Source organism: Grampus griseus (genome assembly GCF_964374135.1).
Source record: "Grampus griseus genome assembly, chromosome: 5".
NCBI classification, from domain to species: Eukaryota; Metazoa; Chordata; class Mammalia; order Artiodactyla; family Delphinidae; genus Grampus; species Grampus griseus.
The window spans coordinates 10,723,427-10,744,641 of NC_138998.1; the positions used below are offsets into that span (position 1 = coordinate 10,723,427).

At 42.7% G+C, this 21,215-nt stretch overlaps 1 protein-coding gene across 4 annotated transcripts; it reads left to right on the plus strand.

Annotated features, from left to right (window-relative positions):
- The first annotated feature begins 76 nt into the window (after positions 1 to 76).
- METTL6 (methyltransferase 6, tRNA N3-cytidine) lies at positions 77 to 17,674 on the plus strand. 4 transcript variants are annotated; one of them, XM_082654424.1, is made up of 7 exons: positions 77 to 254; positions 754 to 1,166; positions 2,052 to 2,183; positions 8,732 to 8,902; positions 14,988 to 15,129; positions 15,895 to 16,050; positions 17,326 to 17,674. In XM_082654424.1, exons 2-7 carry the CDS (start codon positions 942 to 944, stop codon positions 17,505 to 17,507), a joined length of 1,008 nt encoding a protein of 335 aa, XP_082510550.1. In that variant the 5' UTR covers positions 77 to 254; positions 754 to 941; the 3' UTR covers positions 17,508 to 17,674. The 4 variants fall into 4 exon arrangements, 3 of the variants coding, with proteins under 3 accessions (XP_082510550.1, XP_082510551.1, XP_082510552.1); XR_014296748.1 differs by lacking the exon at positions 17,326 to 17,674 and having other exon boundaries at positions 14,988 to 15,478; positions 15,895 to 15,965; XM_082654425.1 differs by lacking the exon at positions 15,895 to 16,050.
- The last annotated feature ends 3,541 nt before the right edge of the window (positions 17,675 to 21,215 follow it).

Sequence of the window (21,215 nt, forward strand, 5' to 3'; positions counted from 1 at the left end):
GGCCTCCGCGTCCGGAAGGTGGGCGACTCTGAGGAAGCGGGGCCCCGGAACTTCCGGCGCCGAGGAGGGACTTCTGGGTCCGGAGCGGAAATGGTGGGGGCAGTGTCAGGGTAGAAGGACTCCGTCTGAGAAGCCCGATTCGAGGTCTTCAGGGGCGGTTTGTCCGTTCGAAGGGTCATTCCGCTGTGGCTCCCAAATTTTGCTTCCGAGGCTGGTCTGGCTGAGGGCTCAGCGCGCCCGGCCCCACCCTCCAGGTGAACCTAGGAACTGATGACGGGGCCCCAGCGCGCGAGGGACTAGGTTCACGCCGTCCTCTCAGGCCCTCGCGGCCGGGCGGCCTGGGTTATCCCGAGTATCCTGGGCACCCCACGCCACGCGTCTCTGAGTATCTTCCTCCCCTTCGCGTGCCGACGGCGACGCGAGGGCCTTAGTCCCTGGGAAGTGACGCCCCCTCTGGTTCGTAAGACTCAGAGTCTCAGGCCACCCGGGCTTAGCTCTGTTTTCCCCGAAAAACACTGAGTCTCCGGTCCTTGGAAACGGTGACTCTCCTTACAGTTCTGTGCGTGAGAGCCCTGGCCGCTGAATGTCAGCCCTCTGAAGGCAGCGGCAGTGTCTTGGTCTTTGTGACGTATTCAATAGCGGAGCAGGGATTTGTGTAAGGTCAGCACCTAGTAAACGTTTGCTGAGTTGAACTGTTAGGTGAAAGAACTGTTGTAGGACCACTAACTCAGCATCTTTAAAAAACTGTTCTAGAACCCCCCAACCGGAGTCTCATTCTTTTTCCTGCGAAACACCCGATGCTGCCTGAGGCTTGGACCCAACCTGAGGGACCACATCTGAGAAAACCCTGCCTGTGTCTGCAGTATCCGCTTGAATTCCTCAGGTTGTTCAGGAATGGAGAATCTCCAGCAGTGTTAAATATATTACCATCAACTTAGGAGATGGCTGCTTTGCAAAGGAAAGGGCTTCAGGCGAGGATTCTCAGCTCTGAAGAAGAGGAGAAACTGACAAGAGACCAAGCTTTAGTGTCTGATTATAAACAGCAAAAACTGGAAAAAGAGGCTCAGAAGAACTGGGACCTTTTTTACAAAAGAAATAGCACTAATTTCTTCAAAGATAGACACTGGACCACCAGAGAGTTTGAGGAGCTCAGATCATGTAGAGAGGTAAACTAATATTACACCTTATTTGAGCTGTTCTTCATTTAGAATGTGTAGAAGAGGGTGTGCTTTATTGCATTCCCAGGGGGAGTGTGAGATAATTTATGAAACCTCTCAGAGGCTTCATAAATTTTTGTACCTTAGATATACACTGTTTGTCTCAAGTAGTTTTAGCAGTCGCTGAGTTGTATAATACAGAGGAGAAAAGACGCTGTAACTGCAGTCCTGTTGTCTAACAAAGGCCAGTCACAGAATTTTGAAATCAGTGACTGGTGGGGCTTTCAACCACTTCACACCGACATATCAGGCCATCAGCATCATGCTTCTGTATTATGGCAAGAGAAGGAAAAGTAGATAAATGTATGCTTTTTTTGTAAGTTTAAAAAAAGGGGGGCATTTTCTGTTTTTTAAAGCTAATCTGAAAGTTGTAAATATTAAATTCATGATGAATGATTTCAATGGCCGGTTCATAATAATAATAATGATGAACACTTTATCATGCCCGTTTTCTAGAACTTTACATGTGTTCTGTAACTTAAGCCTTATAATAACATGGTGAAGTTTGGCGTTAGTATTATCCCCACTTGCTGATGAAATTGAGGCACAAAGCTGTTTAAGTGATTTGTTCAGTGATAGAACCCGGGGCGAGGGGAGGAGTCCAGATTTGAGTGCACGCGGTTTAACCTCAGAGCCTATTCTGTTAACCATTATGCTTTGTTTTCTCCACACCAAACTCCCAATTTTGGACGAGGTATCAGTGGCTTTGGGTTATCAGTTCACTTAATTGTCTACTCCATGGGGGCAGAGACCTTGTCTCGTGTTCTGGACCTTTTAGTTTTTTCTTCATTGTGTAGATGTAGTGTACTGTAACTTTGGGTTCTCTTTCCTCAGTTTGAAGATCAAAAATTGACTATGCTTGAAGCTGGTTGTGGGGTTGGGAACTGTTTATTCCCGCTTTTAGAAGATCCGAATATCTTTGCCTATGCCTGTGATTTTTCTCCAAGAGCAGTTGAATATGTCAAGGTTGGTGCACCAGCTGTGTGTTTTGTTATATTTTCCTGGACTTGTTGGACCTGCCTTCTACACCCATTTGCCCAATTTCAGTCCTCTCCCTGAAGCTAACCAGCTATGATCCCTGTGAACCTAGTTTTCCTGTTTACATGCATGTATAATACATACAGAAACATAGCAGTATTCAGAAAAGTAGAAAGAAATACCAAACAACATCCTTATCCTTGTATCCAGATTTAATGATTGCCAGCATTTTGCTATTTTTGCTTTATAGACTTGCTGAACTGTTTTAAAGTAAGTTACAAATGTTGACACGCTTCACTCGTATATATGTATGCCTACATCTTAAAAAAAAATGAGGACTTTTTCTACATGACTACAATATACTTATCATGTCTGACAAAAATAACTGTAATTCCCTAATGTCATTAATACCCAGTCTGGATTCAGATTTCCCCCAATAGTCCCAGGTGTCTTTAATAGCTATATTTAATTAAGGACTACATCTTACACTTTATTATGTACCTTAGATCTCCTTAGCCTAAAACATTCCTTCCCTTCCCCTTGACCTTTTCCCCACTGACATTGAATTTTCGGAGAGCAAGCCATTTTCTATAATGAGGTCCCACATGCCAAATTGGGTCTGATTGTTTCTTTTAATCATTGTTTAACTTGTTTCTGTATTTCCTGTAAACTAGAAGTTAGATTTAAATCAGGTAAAATACTTTGGGCAAAAATACTTTAATAGCTGATGTTGTTTCTTTCATACTGCATCCTATCAGGAGGCAGTAGTGTAATCTCGCTGTAAGTGATCCTAGTTTTGATCGCTGGGTTAAGGTAGTAACTACCTAATTCCTTTGTTGCACAGGTATTTTCTTTTTGTCACTAACAGATATGTGGGGGATACTTTGGCAACATGTAGATATGTAGTTTTCCACCAACCTTTCACAGTTTTAGCATCTATTAGACTTTTTAAATAGTGTCATCACATTGTACTATAACCTGCTTTCTTCGCTCTATGTTATATCTTGCCGAGTTTTTCATCCTAGTACATGTAGGTCCACTGCATTTCATTTACCTGTTGTAGTATTCCATAGAACGGATATGCCATACTGTAACAATTGCCTTGTTGGTAATTGTTCGAATTGTTTCTAATTTTTTGCTCTTACAAGTAGGGTTAATGTGATCAAAATTGTACACATGCCCCAAAACACATGTGTACACTTATTTCTGTGGTGAATAATAGAATAGAATTCCTTGGAGAAAGGATACATGTTGAAATTTAAGTAGATAATGCCAGGCTTCCATCCAGAAAATTATACCAATTTATAATTTCACCAATAGTATAAAGATATTTTTTCCTCTATGCCCTTAACATTTGACATCAGTCTTCTTTATATCTTCCAATCTTATGGGCAAAAAGTACTGTCTCCAATTATTTATTTATTTATGTTTGGCTGTGTCACGTCTTAGTTGTGGCATGCGGGCTCTTCGTTGCAGTGAACAGGCTTCTCGGTAGTTGTGGTGCGCAGGCTCCAGAGCACGCAGGCTCAGTAGTTGCGGTGTGCGGGCTCTCTAGTTGTGGTGCTCGGGCGCGGTAGTTGTGGTGTGTGGGCTTAGTTGCCCCACGGCGTGTGGGATCTTAGTTCCCTGACCAGGGATCAAACCCACATCCCCTGCTTGATCTGTGACCCAGGATGTGATCTATCCTGGAGAATGTTCCATGTGCACTTGAGAAGAAAGTGTAATCTGCTGTTTTTGGATGGAATGTCCTATAAATATCAATTAAATCTATCTGGTCTGTTATGTCATTTAAAGCCTGTGTTTCCTTATTAGTTTTCTGTTTGGATGATCTGTCCATTGGTGTAAGTGAGGTGTTGAAGTCCCCCACTATTATTGTGTTACTGTCAATTTCCTCTTTTATAGCTGTTAGCAGTTGCCTTATGTATTGAGGTGCTCCTATGTTGGGTGCATATATATTTATAATTGTTATATCTTCTTCTTGGATTGATCCCTTCATCATTATGTAGTGTCCTTCCTTGTCTCTTGTAACATTCTTTATTTTAAAGTCTATTTTATCTGATATGAGTATTGCTACTCCAGCTTTCTTTTTTTTTTTTTTTCCAGCTTTCTTTTGATTTCCATTTGCATGGCATATCTTTTTCCATCCCCTCACTTTCAGTCTGTATGTGTCCCTAGGTCTCAAGTGGGTCTCTTGTAGACAGCGTATATATAGGTCTTGTTTTTGTATCCATTCAGCGAGCCTGTGTCTTTTGGTTGGAGCATTTAATCCATTCACGTTTAAGGTAATTATCGGTATATATGTTCCTATTACCATTTTCTTAATTGTTATTGGTTTGTTTTTGTAGGTCTTTTTCTTCTCTTGTGTTTCCCACTTAGAGAAGTTCCTTTAGCATTTGTTGTAGAGCTGGTTTGGTGGTGCTGAATTCTCTTAGCTTTTGCTTGTTTGTAAAGCTTTTGATTTCTCCGTCAAATCTGAATGAGATCCTTGCTGGGTAGAGTAATCTTGGTTGTAGGTTCTTCTCTTTGATCACTTTAAATATATCATGCCACTCCCTTCTGGCTTGTAGAGTTACTGAGAAATCAGTTGTTAACCTTGTGGGAGTTCCCTTGTATGTTATTTGTCTTTTTTCCCTTGTTGCTTTCAATAATTTTTCTTTGTCTTTAATTTTTGTCAATTTGATTACTGTGTGTCTCGGTGTGTTTCTCCTTGGGTTTATCCTGCCTGGGACTCTGCCCTTCCTGGATTTGGGTGGCTATTTCCTTTCTCATGTTAGTGAAGTTTTCGACTCTAATCTCTTCAAATATTTTCTGTCGATGATTGTTCAGCAGTTAGTTGTGATTCCGGTGCTCTCACAAGAGGGAGTGAGTGCACGTCCTTCTACTCTGCCATCTTGAACCAATCTGATAATCTTTTCCTTTTAAGGTACGAAGGTTTTATGTCTTGTTTAGAAGTTCTGTAATCACATAGATATGCTTTTTTAAATTTTGGTTATGGTTTTTAATCAATCTGGAAAAAGTTTGGCCATTATATCTTCAAGTATTTCTTCAGCTCTGTTTCCTCTTCTCTTTCTAGGATTCCAATTACTTGTATGTTATACCATTTGTATTGTCTCACAGCTCTTGGATGCTGGTTTTTTGTTTGTTTTTAACTTTTTTTTCCTTTCTTCAGTTTGTGTAATTTATTGTCCTATCATCAAGTTCATTGGTTCCTCTTTAGGCAGTAGGCATTCCTATTGATGAGTCCGTCAAAAGCATTCTTCATTTCTGTAACTAAGTTTTTTGTTTTTAGCATTTCCAGTTGATTTGTTTTGTAGTTTCTATCTCTCTGTGAAATTACCTATCTGATCTTGCATGTTGTCTACCTTTTCCTTTAGAGCCTTTAATATGTTAATCACAGTTATTTTAAATGTCCAAACCTGTAGTTCCAACGTATGTGTCATATTTGAGTCTGGTTCTCATGATTGATTGTCTCTTCAGACCATATTTTTTCTTGCCTTTTGGTATGCCTTGTTCTTTTTTGTTGAAAGCCGGGTATGTTATATAGGGCAGTGGATACTGAGGTAATAAGGATTTGTAATAATCTAGACAGAAGTTGGGCTCTATTTGAAGTCTCTTGTTGCTATAGTTACCTGTGAGGTTTGTTGTTGCTATCGGCCTCAGAGACTTCAAACTCCTCTGGTGACTTTGTTTTTGTTGCTCCTCTTGGCTTTGGGTCTTCCCTTTGTGCTGTTCACCATGAAGAGTCTGTCTCTTGCAGCTTTCCCAGCAATCCACTGTTGTTATTACTGGAGATTTGTTGGTAGTATGTTGGGAAGGAGACTGTTCTCTAATGTTCTGATTCTCAGTTTTTGAACTGCATAATGGACCTGTGTCTTAGGGGTGTGGCCCTCACAAGTGTTTCTGCTTCTCCAGGAATAGAGCTTTTCTCTCCCATCGCTTCCCCGCCTCTGTCATCCTCTGTGGTCTTGAGGCCATTCTCTCTGCAGATTAAGACTAGGTCTGGGAAGAGTAGGGCCCTCCCCCAGTGGTAGTGGTACTCCACCAGTGCCCTAAGGATACAGGCCTCAGATAACTTTTCCCCTGCAGGTTAAACCTTTCCTCCCTTAAAGGAGGTGAGAAAGTCCAGCACCAGAAAGAGCACCATTGTCTCTGTGAGAGCCTGGTGATGTCCTTGGTGGAAACACCTGCAAAGGGTGGAAACATCCCGATGGCTTCATCTGTTTGTCACATTTCTAATTTTCTCTTTCCAGGCTGAAGGCTACTGCCTCAGGTAAGCAAACGCTTGGGTCCTGCATCTCCCTGAAGGCACTTGTTCCCTCTCCAGATTTGGGGATGGCTGGTGGTTCTTTGACCTCTGTTCTTTCATGGGTTCACATAAAGTTGCTGTCTGTCCAGCTTGTTTCCCATAAGGATGGGAGCTACGTCTCTCCACCTCTCTACATCTCTGCACTGGAGCTGCAAGTCTTTTATTACTCCAAGTGGTCTGCTGTCCTCTAACACAAGTGGATAGAGCTAGCTGTTCAAACAGTGAATTGAGTGAGAAATTAGTTTTCCATTCCTGATAATTGTCACCTGTATTATCTCCTTTTTTTTTTAAATTTACTTTTGGCCACATTGGGTCTTTGTTGCTGTGCGCAGGCTTTCTCTAGTTGTGGAGAGAGGGGGCTACTCTTTGTTGCGGTGCACAGGCTTCTCATTGCACTGGCTTCTCTTGTTGCGGAGTACGGGCTCTAGGCACACGGGCTTCAGTAGTTGTGGCACATGGGCTCAGTAGCTATGGCTTGTGGACTCTAGAGCACAGTCTCAGTAGTTTTGGTGCACGAGTTTAGTTGCTCCACAGCCTGTGGGGTCTTCCCGGACCAGGGCTTGAACCCATGTCCCCTGCATTGGCAGGTGGATTCTTAACCACTGCGCCACCAGGGAAGTCCCTATTATCTACCTTTTTTTAAATCTAATTGTCATTTTTGTCATCTCTCTTCTGTCATATACACTACTGATCCCTCTTTATACATGGGTCTGTTTGGGGACTCTGTTCTGTCTCAGTGATCTATTTGTCCCCATTCTCAAACCACACAGTTTTAGTGCTTCATTTTGTAATGTGTTTTGATGTCCAGTAGTGTGCCTCCTCTTCCATTGTTCTTCATTTAAAAATCGTCTTGGCAGGCTTCTCTGTTGGCACAGTGGTTAAGAATCCACCTGCCAATGCAGGGGACACAGGTTCAAGCCCTGGTCTGGGAAGATCCCACATGCCGCAGAGCAGCTAAGCCCGTGTGCCACAACTACTGAGCCTGTGCTCTAGAGCCCGCGAGCCACAACTACTGAGCCTGCATGCTTCAACTACTGAAGCCCATGCGCCTAGAGCCCTTACTCTGCAACAAGAGAAGCCACCACAATGAGAAGCCTGCGCACCGCAACGAAGAGTAGCCCCCGCTCACTGCAACTAGAGAAAGCCCATGCACAGCAATGAAGACCCAACACAGCCAAAAAAAATAAATCAATAAAATAAATAAATTAAAAACAAACAAAAAAACAAAACCCCACAATGTGATATCACCTCACAGCCATTAGGATGGCCACTATCAAAAAAAAAAAAAATCATCTTGGCTATTCCTCAAGATTTTCACTTCCAGATGAATAAAATTTACCTTGTCAAGTTTCTAGAAATCTGTGGAGATTCAGTTGAGATTGCATTGGATTTATAAGAGGTAGAACTGACATCTTTTCAACATTGAACCTTCCCATCCAATAACTTTGTATATCTCTCAATTTATTAAAGTCCTTATTTACATTAAAGAAAAGTTTGATATTTTTTTCCATAATGCTCTTATACATGTGTTGAAACAATGAACCAAAATGTACCGGGAACACACTTGTAGTTAAAAAAAAAAAAAAAAGTTAGGTTTTATTAGCTTGCTGCATCAAGGGAAAATATACCCAGAAGAACTGTGGGAGCATCTCAGTAAAGGAAGCTGGAAGGAATTCTCATAGGGTTAAGGGAGCAGAGGCTGGTTTTGGATTATCATCCCTCTAGAGTTACATGCTTCTAAAATGCTCAGTTTGGAATATGTGATACGCTGTGTACACAGTTAAAAATGATTGGTTAATATATAGAAAACAGGTAACCAACAAGGACCTGCTGTATAGCACAGGGAACTCTGCTCAATACTCTGTAATAACCTAAATGGGAAAAGAATTTGAAAAAGAATAGGTACATGTATATGTATAACTGAATCACTCTGCTGTATACCTGAAACTAACAACATTGTTAATCAAATATACTCCAATATAAAATAAAATTTTTTAAAAGGAAAAAAATGATTTGTTAAAATGAAATCTTGTCTGTTGTAGCAGTATTGAACATTACATGCTTTAATGTGCAAATGGTTCATTACTGTTTTACACAGTTACAAAGTGATCATTGATTTCTGTGCAGCAGTGTACACGTAGAAGTAGGATCTCCTTTTGATGCTGTGTTTTTCTCCATGTATCAACGTGGATGTGGTGTAAAAATTATTTTGTGTTTTTCTCCCCTCTAGCAAAATCCTTTATATGACACAGAACGATGCAAGGTATTCCAGTGTGATCTGACTAAAGATGACCTTCTGGAACACGTGCCCCCGGAGTCTGTGGATGTTGTCATGTTGATATTTGTGCTCTCTACGGTTCACCCTGATAAAATGCACCTTGTCTTACAAAACATTTACAAGGTTAGTAATTGGGAGCCTGCACTTGAGGGTTAGATGTCCTGATCTTTTCACTTACCTTCCCTCTGAGGTTCACGTGCTGTCTCGATTGACAGAGTCTCCCCGTTCTCACGAGGTGGGCTGCGTAGTCAGTGTAGGGAAGAAAGTTCTCCTGCATAAAACATCCACCCTAAATTCTCATTTGCCTGGTGGCCATCGCTGCCCTTCAGAGCTTGGCCAGCCTTGGAGCAGGGATGATTTTGCAGCTGCCTAGGATATGTGGAGTCTTGCTGTAAAGTGAGAGGAAGCATAGTTCAGTGCACAAGAGCACACAGTCTGGAGTCAGGGTGCCTAGAATCAAATCTGGCTCCCCTAATGTAGGCAACTTCCTTTACCTTTCTGAGCCTTCATTTCATTACCTGTGGAATGTTGAGATAATAGTTCCTAGATCTTAGGATTTGGGGGAGATTATATGAGATGTGTTTTAAGTGCTTAGTGCAGTGCCTAGAAATGGTGAGTGCTCTTTAAATGTCAGCTGTGGTCGTCATTGTTGTCACTGCCATCATTGTTGTTAGACTGGGGAGAACCCAAGCTGCTGTGGCCAACAGGAGGCTGCTGCAGCACTCAGGGAGTAAAGCATCACTCCTAAGTCAGGTGACTCAAAACAGGCCACCTTTTCATTCTTCTCTGGGCCTCAGTTTTCTTGTCTGTAAAATGGGGGTGTCTTTCACTCATGGGGTTATTGTGAGATGCAGGTAAGATCAGGTTCGAGGTGCTTTGTAAACTACAATAGAGGCTCTCTTAGCTGTACAAACAGTGGGTAACCATGTTGATTAACTTAAAATCAACTAAGTCGAGAAATGATTTTTACAAATGGTACCTTCTTACTGTAAATATTTTATTATAAGTTAAAATATGTTAATACTCACTTATCATTCTTTTCATGTAGAGCCAAGGCCTTTTCTTTGAGGATGGGGCCATTTATCTTACATAAATCACACATGTAATAGAGTTTTGGTTTCTTTATAGCAAGAACTTAAAAACAATTGAAAAGTAATATGAGAGCAGATTCTTTTATATTTTTACCCAGACTTTCATTGTTGCTTCTCCCACGCTTAATTAAGCAGAGTTTGTTCAGTGCTTGTTTAACAAGTCTTTCCAAAGTAGTCAACATACTTTTCATAGGAAATAAAACTGCCTTCTGTTCACGTTCGTATTGCATTGTTTATATACTTGTATATAATGATAAATCTCAGAACAACAGCACAAGCAAGCTTGGGAATGAACACCAGTGACTGATGGGAGCACCAGCTCCCCGGGAGGCCCTGGAGTGTAATGGCGCATGATCTAGAGAGCCTGGGAGCCTCACCTGCTCAGGGGGTTGTGGCTTCAGTCAGTTTACAGAGAGAATGGAAAGTGTCCAGCAAGCTGAGGAAGTGGACATTAGCTGAGAGCCTCTGTATATGTAGAGCTGTACATTAAAATTTAACCCTGGTTCGTGAGGTTTTAAAAGAGTAGCGAGGTAGAAATTTCAAGACGCTGGAAACCTGTTAGGGAATAACTATTCTCACTGAAAACAATTTTTTAAAAAATTCAGATGGTTTTAGCCCTCTGCTTGTGAGGTTTTGTAAGGTTTTTTTCCTCCTTACCTCTCCTTTCCCTGCCCTGGCATATGAACAGATGAGAACCCAGCGTATATCCACAGATAGGCATGGGACTTAAACCAGGTAAAGAGGGAAGAGGGGACCGATGGGAGGATCCCTGATTTGATGACTCAGGTGAAGGTGAAGGTTTATGAAAGATGGGGAGTTAGAGAAAGAGCTGGAAAAATGGTGGAGGGGGTGGTCGGAGAGTTACTTGTGTGACATTGAGAGTATGAAGGGGTTATACTTTACAGTGTTGACAAGACCTTAGGACATTACTGTGGGAGCGAGTGATTAAGGTAGGGTGGAGGACGAGATCTTTGGAAGAGAGAAGCTCAAATCATTGAGGCCAGCATATTTGGAAGCATAATCCGCATGCATGTTGAAATTGATGGGAATTAAGAATGGAGTAGTATGAGGATAAAAGCATAAACCAGGAGACGCATTCATCATGAAATGGAGGGAAATGACCCTGGAACTAATAGATGACTAACAATAAGGGATAGTGGGTGATGTGATCTGATGACAGGAGATTCAGACATGAGGCTTGGGGAGGAGAAAGGGGAATGCACAGAAAGTAGCAGTGGGGCAAGGAGAACCCCAGACCCTTTCCCACGCCCAGTGATACAAGGACCATGGGAGAAAACACAGCCTGACTTGAGAGGTTGCAGGGAAAACTGCGTCCTCAGGGGACAGTCAGGTTTTTGTTAGCACAAGAATGAAGGGGACGTTCAGGATACCGTGATTTGATGGAGGGTTTTGGGGATTAGGAAGGAGTAGGAGGTAATAGGGGCAGAGTAAGGAGTGTCTGGAACTTTGCTGGGGACGAGAGTGCCCACTGTCAATATTCTATCCATCATTATACTGGAGGTCCTAGTCAGCTGGAAAAGACCAGAAAAAGGAATAAAGGGTTTTAGAATGAGAAAGAAACAGAACTCATTATTTGCAGATAATATGATTGTCTAATGAGAAAATATTAACAGAATTACATAAGTGTAAGATGAATGTACTCAGTGCCACAGAACTGTACACTTAAAAGAGAATAACATGCATTGTGCAATCTTACTTTTCCACTTCATGTTACGTGTTTTGTTTTACTTCTTTGTTTGATTTTGAGTTTTTTGGTAGACCTTTTTTTTTTTTTTGAGGAAATTGACAGCTGATTTTAAATTTACATGAAGGAACAAAGAGTCAAAACACTCTTGAAGAAGAAGGCAATGGGGAGATTTGTACCCTACCAGATATAAAGACTTGTTACAACTACAATTATTAAGACACAGTGGTATTGGCAGAGGGACAGACAAATTGACAAATGGAATGTGATAGCTTAAAAGCAGATCCATATATATATGGAAATTTGATAGTTGATAGAGGTGACATTGAAGATCCCTGGGAAAAGGACTGCTCAGCAAATGATTCTGGGACTGTTGGTAGGCCACGTGAGAGAAAACCAAAATTGTATTCCTACTTCACATCCTATACAAGAGTCATTCCAGGTGGATTTAAAGACAAATGGAAAAGACAAAAGTTTAAGCCTTTCAGAAGAAAATATAGGAGAAAATCTTTGACTTCAGAGTAGGGAAAAATTTTCTCAAAGATTCAGAAACATTCTATGCATAAAGATGATGGTAAAAAAAATTAAGTTTCTGTTCTTCAAAAGACAGTATAATACAAAGAAATTGAAAAGACAAGGTGGGAAAAGTAACTTAAAATCTACTCAACTGAGGGACTTCCTTGGCGGTCTAGTGGTTAAGATTCCGAGCTTCCACTGTAGGGGGCATGGCTTCGATCCCTGGTCGGCCTAGTATCCAGAATGTATAAGGAATTCCTGAGTAACAGTAAGAATGACAATAGAAAAATGAGCAAACAGTCATGTTACAGAAGAGAACACACACATAGTTAACATATGAAAAGATAACCTCAATAACCCAGGAAATGGAAAATAAAACCATAATGAGACACAATTAGATTAATAAAGTTAAGTCTGACAGAGCCGGGTATTAATGAGGATATGCCTATTCTTGATTTAAATGGAAACATACAGCATGTTATCTATATTTAGTATATAATGAAGTGTTATATTAAAAGAAAAGTTAACTTGAGCTGTCCCAGTCCATACCTGGCCCCTTTCTTATAGTAACAAATTCCATTTCAGCAGTCTTCCTGTTTTTACCACCCAATAGAAATCCTTTTTCAGCTGAACTGGAATGAGTTCACGGCAGCAGTGTGATGCTGTCATGCATAGTCAGTCACTGGTTCATTAATTTGAGACCATGTGCTTCATCAGGAAATTACTGGAAGAAGCGAGCTCTCAGCCTCTGACAATCAGGCACCCTTTGGGCAGCTCTGCAGTCTTGCTTGATCAGCTACAGTAATAAGCTGTTGTACAGTAGAGATAATTACTCTAGGATGTTAACACCTGAGAAATTTTAAAACCACATAATTTTACACTGAAAGGCAGCCTTAAAGTTGAATTCCCTCAGTTTTGGAATAGAACGGTAAAATAAAAATAGACCAAATTTGTCATCAGAAGACGAGATTTTGGTTTTCCTGTGCCACTGACTTGCCTTGAAAGCCCAGGCGAGTCACTTGTACTCTGAGCCTCACTCAACGTGGAGTGGGTCTGGTCGACCTCACCTGCTTTCTTCCTGGAGCTGTTGGGAGGGTGAGGAAAGCCGGTGGCTGTACAGCCCCGCCATCAAAGGAGATGTTATACCATAATTACTGTCTTACGGACGAGAAAATACATTCAGAGGGATGAAATGTTGTCCATGGTCATTCAACCAGTTAACAGAAGAGCTGGGATATGGACCAGGATTTCCCAAATTCCTGAGCAAGGGTCCCATGCAGGCTTTCCTTCCCTCTGAAATTAAGAATGATTTCTTTCTCACATAGACTAAAATTTTCAGACTTTTTCCTTCTCAATTATTCACATTTTAAAATTTAGCATTTCTGACCAAGGTATGAATGTTTTTATCGAAGAGGCACTTTACTGACAATATTTTAAATGCATGCTAGCGTTGATAAGAATTCGCTAAATGATGGAATTCCCTGGCAGTCCAGTGGTTAGGACTCCGTGCTTTCAGTTCCGAGGGCGCGGGTTCGCTCCCTGGATGGGGAACTAAGATCCCACAAGCCATGGGGCGTGGCCAAAAACAAAAGAATTTGCTAAATGAGAAAATCTGCAGCACACTTGGAAGTATTATGGGCAATCTTTCCTATTCTATTCAGGAAGAGGAAACATCAAATTACATCAAAAATCTATAAAAGGTGCTACATGTCATGTCTTAAAAATCATCTTGTTGATGTGATGGGGCAGAATATATTTAATAAAATCAATGCCCCCTTTGGAAGTCCACTCTTATTTGGTAAAGTTACGCAGTTTGAAAGAATCCCCGCATAAAAAGCAAGTGTCACAGCGAGTACCACTTTCTTTTCATTCTGAAAAGCATATGGCTATTTGCTGTGTAAGAGAGGGGCAGTTATACCACTCCCGGCGAATTTTACCTTCCAATTTTTGAGACATCTGCTCTGTGACAGCTATTTCTGAAAGGCTGTAGTGAGGGACTCCCACCGGAGCCTGACACTGGTCCCTTCTCTACACACTGCACTAGCGTGAGGATGCTTCGCTTCAAATCAAGAAGTGCAGCAGTGTGGGAAGAATACTCAAGTTACCCCTGCCCTCACAGCCTCTCTTGTCTTGTCAGTAGTGAGGACAGAATTGGAATGACACCCCCCCGCCCCTACTCTGCCCAGGGCTAACAAACATCCCTGATCCTGCAGTGTGATGCCTTTAACCCCAGCTTGAGTCCTGCCCCCCCTCCTTAGTAGCTTTTGTATGATCATGGGCAAATCACTTCCCTCTTCTGCTACCAGTTTCCTTATCTCACAGAGGATAATCACACTCCTTCCTTCCTTCCTCCCAGAATTGTGTGAAGACCCAATGAGAAAATGTCTGGTAAGCTATAGAGGGCCGTCCACTGTTAGCGTGGTGGGCAAGCCATACAGAATTGTAGCGTGGGAGACCAGAGCTGAGACTCAGGATGAGGAAGCCCAAAAAACCAGTAAAAAGTGAAAATGACATAGTATTTTTTTAAAGAAACAATTTGACTGCAGGGTCATGGATTAGGAGATGGCTAATAAAATGGTGGGAGAACGTGCTTTAGTGAGGGTATGATTGTTTCTTCTAATGTCTTTAACACTTTAATTGTGTGACACTGGACCTTCCACAGAGCTCTCATTAGTGCTCAGGAAGTACCCCTCCAGTGCACAGGACACTGCCAAGTCTTAGCACACCTTTGCTTATCAGGCCCTTTTTCTTCATAGTATGGGTATTGCAGTCTGGCCCCTTTCATAACTGTCACAAATGCAAGTTATTTTAATCCCTAAATTAATCAGGTTTTATTTTATAGTAAGCTCTGTTTGACTGGGTCCCTGAATTACGTGCAGCCTGTTTTGTTTCGTAGGTATTAAAACCAGGCAAAAGTGTCTTGTTTCGCGACTATGGGCTGTATGATCATGCCATGCTTAGGTTTAAAGCCGGCAGCAAACTTGCAGAAAACTTTTATGTTAGACAAGATGGAACCAGATCGTATTTTTTCACTGATGGTAAGATTGCTGGAATCTGTCTTGACTGCTGTTTCCTTGATTGCATTGTCACTATGGTACCAGTTGGAGTGGGGGTGACTGTACCCCCCTTACAAGCACAAGGTCCCAGAACAAGCCCGCTCACATGCACCACTTACCAGCCCTGGCTGTGAGCTCACCGGCCGCCTCTGGTGACGGTGTCCAGTTAGTGAGCCGGATCAGTGGACAGGCTCTGATGCGCCGCCATGTGGATGACGCCAGGAGCTGCGCTGGAAAGAGGGGAGAGCAAACCAGAATCTTCACTTCGTTCACTCAGGCATAAAGCAAATAGGACAGGGTAGTGCCTTGAGATTACTTGAGTCTCACAAAGGTAAGAAATCTTTTTCTATAAAAGTGATTGAGGGACTTCCCTGGCGGTCCAGTGGTTAAGACTTTATCTTTCAATGCAGAGGGTGCAGGTTCGATCCCTGGTTGGGGAGCTAAGACCCCACATGCCTCGAGGCCAAAACATCAAAACAAAAAACAAGCAATATTGTACAAATTCAATAAAGATTTCAAAAATGGTCCACATCAAGAAAAATCTTTAAGGAAAAAAGTGATTGAAACTTTTTACACAAAGTTGCTATAGAGGGGTCTTTAAAAGGTCATTTTTGATAAGAAAACCATCCAGACACCGAACATGATTTTAAAACCATCCAAACACCGAACATGATTTTAGTCTTTTAGGTAGTTTTTTTTTTTTTGCGGTATGCGGGCCTCTCACTGTCGTGGCCTCTCCCGTTGCAGAGCACAGGCTTCGGATGCGCAGACTCAGCGACCGTGGCTCATGGGCCCAGCCGCTCCGCGGCATGTGGGATCTTCCCGGACCAGGGCACGAACCGTGTCCCCTGCATCGGCAGGCGGACTCTAAACCACTGCACCACCAGGGAAGCCCTCTTTTAGGTATTTTGAACGTTAGTTTTAAGCCTGTTAAATACAGGTATACCTCGTTTTATTGTGCTTCGTGGATATTGCATTTTTCGTAAATGGGATGTTTCTGACAACCCTGTGTCGAACAAGTCTATTGGCACCATTTTTCCCACAGCATTTGCTCACTTCATGCCTCTATGTCAGATTTTGGTAATTCTCGCAATATTTTGAACTATTATAAATTATTATATTTCCTATGGTGATCTGTGATCAGTGATCTTTGACGTTACTACTAAGACTCACTATAGGCTCACATGATGGTTAGCAGTTTTTAGCAATACAGTATTTTTTAATTAAGGTATACACATTGTTTTTTTAGACACAGTGCTACTGCACACTTAATATACTACAGTATACTGTAAACATAACTTCACATGCACTGAGAAACCAGAAAATTCGTGTGGCTCGCTTTATTGCAGTATTTGCCTTTATTGTGGTGGTCTGGAACCGAACCCACAATATCTCTGAGGTATGCCTATAATCTGAACCATAAGATAATTACCTTCTTAAGCTCTAATTTTTACAACATTTGTATTTCTTGAAGTGAAATATTCTCTTAAAGCTAAAAATGAGTGATTACCATTAAAACTACAAAACCATTAAAAATGTACGGTGAAAATTAAAAATTTGTTTTAATGTTTTGGATTCATGAAATCTGATTAAACCAATTATAAATGAGAAGATGCAATAATATCTGCAAAGTGCTTCAGAGCACATTCTTTGGAGTAATGCCCTCGATAAGAGTCTTTGTTTTTGCTACGTAGCCATTCTGTTTGTTTCACTTAATGTGTAGTGATTATTACTTGGATTAACTTTTCCTTAAGGTATGTCACTATCAGATGATTTTTTTTCTCCCCACTTTGGTCACTGATTTTCCTCCTTCATGTTAGCATAGATGAGGTGCTTGATGTAAACAAATTGAGCACACACGCACTTTGCATGAGTACAGCCAGTCTGGAATTGTGTTTCTTTTTACTCAGACTCTTGTCCTTGGGGAATCACAGTAGGGCAAGGAGGATGTACTCCAGGTTGTTCTTAAACTTTTTTGCTGATTGTTTATTTGGGAGTTTTTGTTTGACAGGGAGAAGTAGGAGTTTGTTAACTTTCCAGAACAAAACCTTTACCTTTTAGTGTTGAGGTTCTCCTTCCATTAAGGATGCCCTGTCTCAGCCTCCCGCCCCCCTCACCACTGCTCAGCGGTGCAGTGGAGTCCAGACTGCGAGCGCTGTCGATCTGCTTGTCTTCTAGAATTCCTGGCACGGCTCTTTATGGACACAGGTTACGAAGAAGAGGTGAACGAGTATGTGTTTCGTGAGACGGTGAATAAAAAAGAAGGCCTGTGTGTACCGAGGGTTTTCCTTCAGAGCAAGTTCCGAAAGTCTCTGAAGAACCCAACTCCTGTGACCCCGCGCCTGGGCCACGAGTCCTGACCTTTCACGAGGTTGATGTCTGTGCCTCCCCTTGAAGAGGAAAGTTTAAAGTCACTCTTTATTTTGTGTACTTTTATATTTTAACTTTTTAAAATGAATATATATACTTTTTATATTAAAAGGTAGCAAGTGTGTGTGTGTTACAGAATTGTAAATAAAATTGCAAGACCTGAAGAGGAAAGTTTTATGGTATAAAGTGATTTAGCCATGTTGTCTTAAGATTCCACAGAGGAAAGCACGAGGGCCCTGTAGCACTTAAAGAGACCCATGTCATTCATTACTCCTGAAGTCTGTAAATGTGTCTCTAGGCAGCATGTCAGACAACCCTGTGGAAAAATGAGGCCAAATAGACTAAAATAACCCAGCCCTGTGTATTTTTAGCTTGAAGGATTGTTCTCTTCTCTTCTTTCTCCAGTGTCTCATGTTTGCCCATTTCCCTCTGCTTTGGTTCATTTTATGCGCCTCCTTAGGACCAGTGTCCACAAATGCCACTTTTGCATTGGAGGTCTCAGGAACACCCCATGGCTCCCTGCTTCGTTCTTGAGACCGTCTGTAATTGGGCCAGTCCCTGGCCACAGTGCCCTGAGGGAGACGGGAAGGCCATCCCCTGTCCCAGCTCCCCACTGGGAAATGAGGCGGCAGCAGCTAAGAGGCAATGACTGCCATGGCTAGTTGCTGAGGTGGCATATGGGAAAATCCTCAGATTGGTCTGCTGACCTGTTTCCCAAGCATTCCTGTGTAATGACTTTCACTTTTAAAATGAAATCAGAGTTCTTTTGGCCTGCTAACAAAGCTGATCCTGTAGGCCATGATGTTTCCTGTTCATGAGAATGGTTGTCTTGAGTGTACTGCCTGGACCGCACACACAGCCAGCTAGGGCCCTTCAACGCCAAACACATTTGAAGGGGAGGGGTCCCTGTGGGGAGGGGCTGGCCAGTAGTCATAGCCGTTCTATACAATTAGAGTCAGCCCTGCCGCTCCTGGAGAGAAGAGGGACAGGCAGTGAGGCTCAGGCGGCATGCTTGCTGGGTGTCCTCACTCTGCCATCTGTCCCTGACTGCTTGGGAGGGCGCTAAGGGGCAGGGGAAGCAAGAGGCGCCCCTGTCTGTTGCTGGTCTGTTGCTTTATGTGTTCTCTCCCCTTCTTTTGAAGGCTGGAGGATGGCTATCCTGGGTAAGAGCAGAACTGATGAGGACTAGTACAGAGTTGTCCTTTGAAATCAGCTTGTAAAGAAGATGAACCTGGTGGGGGATGGGGACTCACGGGCTTCCTCATGGAGCAAGGGGCAAGCCCACCCCCAGAGCAATTTGTTGGGGGAGAGCCTCGACCAGCCCCAGGCTCCCCGCCTCCAGTCCAGAGCTCTTTCCTCCAAGTGGCTCCAGCAAGTGCATCCCACACCCAGCTTCAGCCCCAGAATGCTGCTAAATGCCCCCTCCTCGGAAGTCCTTTCACCTGTTTCCTCCACTAGGTCTGACCAATGTCACCTGGGTTTTAGTGGCTGAACTGGATAAAAACAGGATATTTAAAGTAGAAAGTGGGGAGCAGTGTGGTGTAGTGTAAGCGTGGGCTTTTGTTGTCAGAAGTCAGTTGCGGCCTCACCACTCACTCTGTTTGAACCTCAGATTCCTTACTTGTAAGACATGGATAATGGTCCTGAGACCTACCAGAGGTGGCTGATCTGGCCGACCACATGCCCTGGAGACGGGAGTGACTCTAAAGCAAGCCGCACGGGCTGACGAGGACCTGGCCATAAGAAAAGGCCCCTCTACCTTTGCCAGGAGTTGCCTGAGGGGATGCCTGTAAATGAGGCCCACGGTTTCCTCCAAGCACAACTTGGAGTTGTCTCTGTCCTCAGGAGCCATGATGGCCCCAAATTCCTGCCCCATAAAGGAAAGGCTGCAGATTTTTCACCTGGAATATTTAAAGCTGGCCTAATGACACGCACACCTCTGACACCCAGCCAGGTAACCTCTCAGTAACCCCACTTTAAACTGTGGTTGTAAAACATACTTCTAGTTAAATGAATGCAGTGACATGTCTATCATGGTTTGGGCCAGTGGATTGGGGTAAGAAATAATAAAAACATGGCTTCAGTTCTCTTGCCTCGGTGCCCCCGTGTTCATTCTCCCTGGGACACTTCCATTACTGCACCCCAGATTAAGACAGGGGAGCAGAATCTTCTGCTGGTTGGGTGCCCGGGAGATCCAGGAAAGCAAGGCCACAGTGTGTTTAGTAGCAAAACTCTGTGACAGCATTTGCTAAATCATAGACTGTCAAGAGTCAACCAGTATTGCCTTGTCTTCACAGGCAGAAAATAGCCCCAGAAGGGTAGTGAGTACTGGTTTACAGTGCTATAGAAAATAGCGTAAGTACTATAGTGCTCTTTAGTAAGGTATATATACCATATATAGTATAGAATATATATATTATACTATTCAGTGTATACTGTATACGATACTATATGGTACTATTAACTTCATTCGAGTTTTTGATATATACTACATACAACAATAACGCTATTTGGAATATAAACATCTGGGTTCAAGTCCAGGACTTGGCCCATACAAGTAGTCAACTTCTCCAAGCCTCAGTCTTCCCATTTCTAAGACTGAGATCCTGTTATCTGTAGCACAGGACTGCTACCAGATTAAATGAGTGCTTCATTTACTATAGAGTTACAGTCAAGTGCTTGTTATTTCTATTAGTTTGTATTCCCCAAGAAAATGACTTAATCCATACTCCTCTTCACGAAGCGGTCATATTTAATCTGACAGGGCCCTTTGAAAGGGCCCAGGATTTGGATGAGCCACCACAAGGTGGCGCTAGGTGCCAGATATTCCCACTAGCCTCAGCTGGGCCCCAATCTTAATTGCAGTTAAAGTGTGTCCATTTTTATTGTCTTTGAAGAGGAAGGGAAATGCTTGCAAATGTGTTTTCTAGGTCAACTTTAGCTCATAAGATCAATTTTGGCCTCACAGTGGGGATAAGAAAGCAAGGGTGCTCTTCTCCAGCACTCATTCTACTTTGCCTGGTGAAGGCAACATTTTTAGGCAATGGGCTCTGAAAGTGTCTACAAGGCCTCACCCCTCCTCATCCTCAGGTGGTTCTGTGGACTTGCTTTTACGTTACCGGGGTTTCAAGCAAGAGAAGGGACTGCAGCGTGGACACTTGTTTGCCTCACACATTATTCAGTTATCTTTGACAGGCTTCGGTTCTCTATTTCACAGCTGTCAATCAAGGGAGGGAAAATTGTGAAGTAAATCGTGTCTACCAAGAGAGTGTTTTCCAGGACCAGGTTTGCTGTTGGGGAGCAAATATTTAACAGAAACTTAAATAGGCTCCATTAATGAAACCAAAAATAAAATTAGCTGTGTTTTCACTTTTCCTTTCTGCCCTTCTCAGATGTGTGGCATTTCATTAGATAGTATTCAGTAGGTACCGGCTGGGCACAGGGTCCCGTGGGGTCACTGTGGCTGGAGTACAGGATTGGGAAGGGAGGCAGTGCGGGCACATACTGAGAGGTAGCCCTGGCCGAGTCTTCACTCAGCCAAAGCAAGACAGCTAGGAAACCAAATACAAACACAACCACCAGAGGAAAGAGAAACAGGAGGAAAGGCTATGGGAAACCTGAGCGTGACAACCGTCATCATTTAGAAAGAATATTTCCACATTTTCACAGTAGAGGCATCATACGCTGTGGTCTGGGGC